The 9,099-nt window shown below is 44.8% G+C and overlaps 1 protein-coding gene across 1 annotated transcript; it reads right to left on the bottom strand.

Annotated features, from left to right (window-relative positions):
* Positions 1-897: 897 nt before the first annotated feature.
* Positions 898-7,378, bottom strand: LOC113776792 ((R)-mandelonitrile lyase-like). The gene is made up of 5 exons (XM_027321851.1): positions 7,146-7,378; positions 5,499-5,591; positions 5,257-5,366; positions 1,217-2,182; positions 898-1,022 (listed from the first exon to the last, which is right to left on the bottom strand). The coding sequence occupies exons 1-5, from the start codon at positions 7,376-7,378 to the stop codon at positions 898-900; spliced, it is 1,527 nt and encodes a 508-aa protein (XP_027177652.1).
* Between the last annotated feature and the right edge of the window lie 1,721 nt (positions 7,379-9,099).

Below are 9,099 nucleotides of genomic sequence, written 5' to 3'. Positions count from 1 at the left end.
GGGGATTTCCTTCCATTCATAAGCCCGAGTATCACGATCCCCAAAAAGTAGCCCGAAGTGACTGACCATATAGTTTCGTTTTTGTTCCCTTTTCCAGAGACTATCGAAGTAGCAACCGTGGACCTAGCTCACAGAAGAAGGGGACTAGTTGCGACAGGAAAGAGGGAACATGGTGTTGTGCTTCTTACCTATGATGATTCTGCATTTGCCCGGTCAAGCTTATTACTGGCAGGCGAGAGCGATCGATTGAATCTATTCCCACCTTCACATGCTTGCTGGATTAGAGGTGGGCTTGCTTCTATTGGACCCGGAGTTGGTCAAGGAACTGCCTCGGGCCGTCTCGGGAAGATCTTCGATTCGAACCACTCTCTCTTAGACTATGAACCACGTTTTCGCTATCGCAAGAATATAGCGATCGAAGAGCTATGGCTCAGCTGCTTCGCGTATTACACCGTATTGCCCGAAGAGGGCATGCTGCAAGAGCGTAGGAGGCGTGCCCGAAGGGCAGCGGCAGCTGTGTGGTTCCAGATGCCGTCGCTAGATTGAGATCTGCGGCGGGTACTTTGACTGCCTTGTATCAGGTGAAGAGAGGGGGGTGGTAGGCTTAGTAGGGCTCGAACCTACAATATCACCGTTATGAGCGGTACGTTTCAACCAATTAAACTATAAGCCCCTACGAATCTCTACATGCAATTCGCTCACTTCGGGAAGGAAAGAGGGGGCCTTTGCTCTATCTGCTTCTTCCTCTTCCCAGGAATGAACAATTGGATTCAAAAATGTCTTTATTTATATTGTTTTTTATTATTGTTTATAGATAGATATAGAATATTATATCTATTATATTATTAGAATTCATTATAAAAAAAATAGAATTTAAACAAGCGGCCCTTTCGCCACTCAAACAGCCGGTACGCTTTCCGGCTCGCAACGGCTCAAAACGGGCGGGGGCTCTCTATTTGCTTGCAAAGCCGGGTGTTCACCTTTAGTTAGAAGTAGAAGTAGAGGGCGCCGTTTGCCCCACACTTCAGAAAAAGTCAAAAAGTATGGATGAAGTAAGAAAAAGTACATAAGGAATGAGAAAGAAAAACTTGGTTACGGGAACCGAAGGTTAGGCCGACTACTTTAGTAGAGCTACACCTAAAAAAGTTTCTTCCTGCCCCTTCCCCTTTCACAAGCATCCACCCTGTAATACTAAAGCACTTAGATAACAACAAACACTTATCTGTCGTCCGCCCAAAAGCATCAAAAGAGTAGCCTGATGCTTGTGCTTGGACGATAAGTGTTGAGCCATCGACAACTCGGAGTAAACCAATACCAATGACACGGGAATCACGATGAACCACTTTCCCTACAACACAGCTCTCATGGTAACGCCATATAGTGCTAACGGTTCGGCGACACAAATCAGCCATCTGCACATAGTCAGACTGGTTAACAGGCAATGCAGGCCTCACGTATCTGAAATCTCGGCCCCAAACCCATTCCCTGAATTTGAAATCCTCCATGGAACGCTTCCTCAGTACATCACCGATCTTTCGGGTGCCATTCACACACCTCTCCACATCACCAGGATTTCGGAAGTAATTAAACCTTACTATTGGGTTCACCTCAACATCAGTTGATGCTAGTCTGAGAGAACCAGCAGAGAGCAATACCTCACCCTTATCGCACAGCATGGCATGGTGGAACCCGCCTCTTTGATCACGGTAAACCACACCAATTGCTGATGGTTTTGACGGAGGATAAGGCGATGAAGTAGCAAGAAGTACTCTCTCAACAATTGCGTGTACAGCCACCCTGATGTTAGAAGTCTTTGCGTAGCTCAGAAGGTCGGCAGCGCTGTGTCTCCGACCAGTGCTATCAAACGTAGAACCCCCAATCTTGGTACCCACAAGGTGATCCAGAGAAAACCCATTGTAAGGACCGATCCCAGCCTCAAGAAATCCATCTCGAACGGCGGATTGCCAGTTCTTGAGTTCAGGCTTAAACACAATTGCCCTCTCAACCCATTCGTATGATTGATTTACCACTCTAAGGTCCCAATTAATTCCTGATTTCCTATAAAAGTATTGATCGGCTCTGCTGTAAAAACCGGCATTGATTGCGCTGCTGCCTCCAAGAACCCGGCCTCGAGCGTTTGGAACACCATCTATTGCAAAGAGATCATCAGATGAAATAGCATCTTCTTATATTCCTACAACTGCTCTTAGTGCGCCTACTACTCTTATATTATCCCTTATCTTCGACGAAGAACTCCCTGCTCCTCGGGCATTAAGGCCAGGAAAGGAATCAGTGCCAAGAGCGGTTACGACTACGAGAGCAGTTATCCTTCTACCCTTAATACCGGTTACGTCTTTCTTTTCTTCTATTTCACGTAAGGTCTTGAACGAATCTATTTCATTGTAGCGCTTCGTGAATATCTAACTTTCCCTTCTAGGGCTCTTCCCGGGGCCGGCTAAGGCCTCTTACTGAGAAGCTTCAGGTGGATTTCTTTCCTACCTTAGGCCCTTATCTGAAATTCCTTAAAGGAGACGGCGACATCTATTAAATCTTCTGTTCTAAGGCGGACGTCCCTGTTTTAGCAGACGCCTCTGCTACATTTATATTTGATAAAGCAGGGAGCGAGACGAGAAAGTAGCTATATTCAGTTCTAAGACGTTAGGACCTTTAGTTAGATTATGCAGCTTGCCTTTGTTATATATATTCTATCTCCGCCTAAGTCAGGCTTTCTTTCTTTAGTTAATAGGTTGACTAAAAGCTAATAATAGTTTATACGAGTATCTTTCTTTAGCGCATTCATTAAGAGAATAAGAATCTCAGTTCGCTCCCACCAGGAAGACTTCCTCCAGGAAGAGTTCACCCGGGAAGAGTCTCTCCAGTACCGGTTGAGTTAATACTTTCCGACACAAGTTCAAGTACCAGTTCCAGTTAATAGGTATATTTCCCTTAGCACAAGTAACTCCAGTACCCCCACGACACCAGTTCGAGTAAGAGTTTAGCCAATTCCACTTGAGCAATTCGTATTATTATTCCGGGAGTAGAAGTCAAGTCTTTTTTCTTCCCTACTGTAGTAGAACTTCCTTTCTTTCTCTAAGTTCATTCCGTACGTACGTATACTAGTGAAAGAAGTTTCTGAACTGAGCTCACTGCCTTCATTAAGGAAGGGTAATTGCTTAAAGACAGACCCTCTTTTTTAATAGCAGCTTACTCTCAAAGACCGTATTCCGCCAAAATCATTTACTACGCAAACAAGACCGGCAACTGGTTGAGCTGATAGGACGACAGCTGATATTTACTCAATAGCGTCTGTGGCTAAAAGACTAGCGGCTGATTCTTCTTCCATTGCGACAGGAGCTCATCTCATTCTTCTTTCTTTCATCTGCACCTGAGAACAGGCATCTCAGAAGGAAAGTTTTTGAACTTGCTTGAAGGCAATGCCCTTACTAAAGCTAAAGGACCGGATAAGCAGCTAGATCGATTCCTAACACTCTTTGGATAAGAGCGAGTACCTCTCATTCCTCACTTGACTCTAGTTACCTAATAACGTATTCTCCGGTCGGAAAAGACGTTGTGCCCTAAAGAAAGTAGTAAACCACATTATCTAATTTTCTCTATGGCAATGGGTACAGAATACTTGGTGTTGATTCAGCTCCTGCTAAGAGAATAGGACAGGTTGATTCATTGTAATTATTAAACGTAGTTTCTTGTCCCACATAACTAGCTAGAGGTTCCCCAGAGCTGCTTCTTACTGAGTTGGTTGCGCCTGGAGGAAATATTACCATCTACCCTCGTGGCTTTACCTTACTCAGTTACAAGTGGAAGTACTTGGTGACACACAATAAGCGTTCGGTACCACATTCCCTCCCCAACCTTATCTATATGCTCGGACATCCATTCATGAGAGTCAGCTTCGTTTCTTTGCTTTGTCTCGAACACATTCAACATCAGAAGTTTTACGCAACGCAGACAGACTTTCTTTTGCTTCTTGGTTGATTTCTTCCTCCTGCCTATGAAATGGAATCCTTAAGCCTGAAAGCGGACTAAAAGCTTTCTTCCCTAGCATCCACGTTAGCTACTTCCTTAAGGGTTCAACATCCCGACTAGACCATTTTCATAATCCGAGTGGAGGAAGCGGCACTCCCCGGCTGATTCAAATTCAATATTCTTCCTCTTCTTCTTTGGTTAATCTATGACATCGTCGGCTTGGTCATCTGTCTCGTGATCGTTTGAGTACTTAAGTTCGTGGTGGTGTCCTAGGTAGTGTCCCTGTGTCGGAGTTGTCTCCATGTATGGCCTGTAAACTGGGAAAACAGTTGGCCTTACCTTATCCCTCTAGTACGTCTGTTTCTGCTTCTCTTTTTGATTTAGTGCACTCTTATGTCTGGGGTCCTGCCTGATAGCGGAACCGTTATGTGACATGGTCGAATAGTTGGAAGTCTTGGATGCTCTCCGTTTGTACTGGGATGCCAATTGGGATTGGTGGATGAGGGAGTCTGAAGAGACTTCCAGTTCGCTGGACTTAGTTTTAGATACTCCAAGCCTCGTTATGTTAATTCTCTTCTGTAACGGATTTCGATATTTAATGTACAGGTCGGTTGGGAACCTAAGAAGACAAGCCAAGCGCTTAGCTTAGTTCGGCCGTTTACAAGAGTTAATACCGAAACAGACAATTCCAGATGCCCTCAGACAGATGCCACTAAACAAGTAAAGGACAACAGACAGTATTCGTGGATCGGGAAGACCAACTCTCATTCAAGGAAGCGGACCGTTGACGACAGCAGGCCGGGCTAGGGTCCCGTTGAATTATACCTGGTAAATCCCGCCACAGAGGTTGTTTTCTACCGGGAAGGCATAGAGTCGCATTTAAGTCAGAGTCTCAGCGAACAAACACTCACTTAATCGAAAGCTAAATAATAAACTTTGGAATGGTAACGAAGATCGAAATCCTTCCTTCCGGCAAGGAAAGCCTAAACCGTGCATACCCCTTACTCGTACAAAAACAATTGACTTTCCTTAATGGCAGCAGTAAGAGCGCATTCCTTGTCCGATTCTTTACTATGGATTCATGTGTCAACCAGCTCCTTCTCGGCATCAAGACGAGACCGACCCTTTCAAAGGTTAGCATCCACCTCCCTAACAGGGTATTCAAACACAGGAAAGAGCCATGCAGGGGATTCTGTTGATTAAGCCTCTTATTATACCATGTCTTCTTCCTCCGATTCTGGTCTGGACATGGAGATCCAATTTCTGATTCACCTGTTCGAGGAACAGATAGAATATCTGATTCAATTAGCAGATCAGATGTGGCATTAGTTCGAAAATCCCCAATAATGTTTCGATGCATGAATCCCATTCCGCTTCCCTTCCTGGGGAAAGTAGCCCAGCCGATTACTATTATAGGATAGGGATGTCACTTCCGGTAAACAATAGCTAGTTCTGATTCACGTGCACCAGCCCTTCCTTATGCGTCCCCTAATAGTGATTCATTTCCTGCAAACCTTCCACGAGCAGGGGATTCTGTAGCACTGATGACTTTATATGAGGAGGAGGTTAATAGCAATAGTAGACACGCTACGATCTTTGGCTCTTTGCTAGACAAGAGCAGTACAGGAAGCATCGAATGCCATGGTTCTTGTTACAGACTAGGCTGCAAGTGAGAGTGATAGAATCAGCTCAGCTGTGAATGCTGCCGATGCCGATACCGGAGCAGCTAAAGGAAGCAGTAGCATTAGAAGGAGCAGTAGGACTAGGGGAACGAGCCTTTCCGTTAATTAAATAGATCTTTCACCTGCGAGGAAAGAGAGTCAAGTTAGTTATATTGGCTACTGGGGGAGAACTCGCAAGGCGCGTTATCACCATAGGCGGAGTGCTTTCACCTTCTCTTCCCGGGTTGCTTTGTCCAATTCCTTTTCTTTGTTATAGAAAGGGGCCTGCCCCGGACTCGACTGGAGCTGGCGCGAAACACAGCCTTCATTGATGAAGGAGAGGCCTCCGGTTTCAAATCCCTACCCTACGCCTTACGATGTCGCCCTAGCCAGATTCAATCCCAAGGGTCAATCAAGCCTTTGAAACTAGTTCAAATAGTCGTCACAGTCTTCGTTCCTGCTTTCAACGAGATTCTTAGCTGCATCAGCTTGTCAAACTCTCTCTCCTTCACCAGGAAAGGGAGAGCGCGGACAAAGTACCAGACGATTAGGGAATGATTTTGGGTAAGAAGAGCGTACGATAAGAGTAAGCAGACGATGTCGATAGAAGACGATTCGTGGGATCTTCCTCAAAGTCAAAGAAAGAGAAGAATGAGCTAAAGAATGGGTATGCCCAGCCCATGGAATTAGATGTCGAATGAGTACGATTTCGAGCAAAAAGAGAAAGAAAAGAAGAGTGTTCTCTTCTTTTGAAGAAGCCGGTTGACTACTTTCAACCAGACAAAATCATCTGATTGACCTGGCCTCCTTAGGGAATGCGTTAAGGAAGCAAGAAATCCGATCGATCTACCTTGGCAACGAATCTATTTCGATATCGATATAGTACTAGACTTTTAGAGAAAGATCGGACAAATCAAGTAATTAAAGATCGAGTCAAGGTTTCGAAGACTCGCAGGACTCCATCTGTAAAGGTCTTCTAACATAGTCTTCTTCCTCGTAGGTCGGTATTCGCGACGGTGGGCTTTGACTTGGTAAATTAGCCCAGCCCTGATAGTCGCCGGGGGTTAAGCATATAGCTAACCTTCTTATCCAAGGGTTTAGAACGACTACGATAAGCCTTATTAAAAGCTCTAGCTCTTTCATACCCTGGCTTGTAGTTTAGGGTTGTTTGGAGCTACCTATACTATAGTTGTGCACTACTCATATCTGGCCTTGTGTAAGTAAAGCCCTCGGTAGGTAGTTCTTCTTCCTAAGCTACAAGCGTGAGACCGCCAGGGAACTCATATCGAAAGAACTACTTGTATAGAATAAGAAAGAAGTCTGGTATTTGGCGATCGGATGGAATCTAGCCTGACAAGCAGGCAATGGGAGTTCGAACCTCCCTTTTTCTATAGGGAATCCGCGTCTTCTTTCTAGAATCTATTTCCTATCGGTCTCAGTCTCGGTACTTCGCTTCCTAATGCCCTATCGCTACGTAAAAGAAAAGAGGTTGAGAAGTACAGGGGGCAGGAGTCGATTCGATCTACTATGCCTTTCACTCGGTCTTTCTGCCCAGGGCAAGCAAAGAAGCAAGCGATCCTTCTGTTCCCGCTGCATCTCTTATCCACGTTGCCGCTGCTCGGTAGTATCCATTGTTCGGGAGATGAATGGCTGAAAACGCCAATGTTGGAAACGAAGACCCAATGCATCTCATTAAGACCCTCAACCCCCTTTCTTTCGCTCTTCCTCGTCATCGTCTGAAAGAACATGATAATATAGGAAAACTTCCTTATTCTGAATTCGAAATGGGAAAGGCATCCGAAGCGTAGGGAACAAAACCTTAGCGAAATAGAACTCCTAAACCTCCTGTTATGGAAGCGATAGCCCGGGCCCCGTTCCAACCTACCTAGCTAGGGCTAGTGCCTTACCTAAATCCTTCTCTTCAGGAGGTTCAGCAAGTGCGTACTCTCTTTTATCTGGAAAGTCTCAAGCGAGGGCATATTTCTAAGTGGCAAAAACTCGGTAAAAAGGCGAATCCGAAAGCAAATGCTCCTTTCATACTTTGCCAAGGGGGGCAACCTGCCTTCTTTCAAAGCTTTATTTTAGAGTGCCTTACTAAAAGCTCTGGTAAGCACGGGGCGAAAGCAATAGTAGAATTCTTCCCTACGCCCTTATTACAGTATTTACATTGAGACCAGAGCTTCAGATGCTAAAGGAAGTCTTGAGGCCGGATAAAGACCTCTAAAGGACGAGAACTCATCTGACATTTGAATTTGAAATGTAATATATAAAGAAGAAGGTGCAGCTCTTGGGATTGAGGTTTCTGCTTTTTTCCTTGAAAGGCTTCCATTCGGATAAAGACAGATAGGCAGATTGAGGAGAAAGAGTTCTCCTATTAGCATTATCGAAATCTTAAAGTGTGATTGAAATATCTTTTGACAGACCCGAGGCCATTGCTTGAAGTAAGGAAGTAAGGGACCCGAAGTCAGCTCCTTGGGTTAAGTCCAGAGCGTAGACACATTCTCGAAAGATTCTGAATTCGAAATGGGAATGGCATACGAAGCATCTAAAGGAGAATAATCCCAATCCGAGCTTCTTAGGTAAGGCACACGAACTGATAAAGTCGTCTCAGTAAGACTGATTTTCCGTTAGCCGCAAAGAAGAAGAAAAGAGGGACCCTCTAGATCTCGAACACGAAATAAACTCTCTCGCGGTCCCTACTGCTTATGGGATTGTGATCGAATCTGGTCGGAAAACCGGTAGATGAAATGGTAATGTATATGGAAGCGAACGAAGGGGCTCACTCTATGGAAGCGCTTCAAAACCTCTTATTGAATTCCCCGCCCGATCCAGCATCCCTTTAGCAGAGCTCACCTCCCTCGAATACTTGTTAAGCATATGACTCCTAAGACTCCCACTATATTGATTACCCGAGAACTAGCCCACCTCGAAGGTAACTGGATACTCATAAGCACTCAGGAAATCCACTCACTTCCTAAAGGATCCTCAATAAAACTCGATTACACGGACTTATCCTTTGTATTTGTAAATGAAGAGTTTAAAACAAAGAAAGTATCTCCTTCCGCCTCCCTACTTGCGCTTGCTGCCCTTCCTTAAGGGGGTTATGCCATATATATAAAGTCATAGATTATCCTTATCCTAGAGCTAGCTTTGGACCTATAACCAGCTATCCCTAGCTTACCAATTGAACTAGATCAGCTGGGAATAATTCATAAAAGGCAGGGGCTTAGCTTAGCGATAGAACTCCAGAGGAGAAGGACTAAAAAAGAGAATATGCTATTGCACTTACAGCCAGAAGGAATCCAATTGCAACTTCCCCGCCAACTGCAACAGGCTAAAAAGAAACTAGCTTGCTTCCCCCTTAAAGCCAGTTGAAGTTTTGGTTGTAGTTGCTTTCAATCGACCTTACGCATTCTCCGTGCCTCCCAAAAAGGCCTTTATCCTTTTTTTCCAA

This window comes from Coffea eugenioides, chromosome 7 (genome assembly GCF_003713205.1).
Source record: "Coffea eugenioides isolate CCC68of chromosome 7, Ceug_1.0, whole genome shotgun sequence".
Lineage (NCBI taxonomy): Eukaryota > Viridiplantae > Streptophyta > Magnoliopsida > Gentianales > Rubiaceae > Coffea > Coffea eugenioides.
This window is presented reverse-complemented; position numbering and strand designations above follow the sequence as displayed.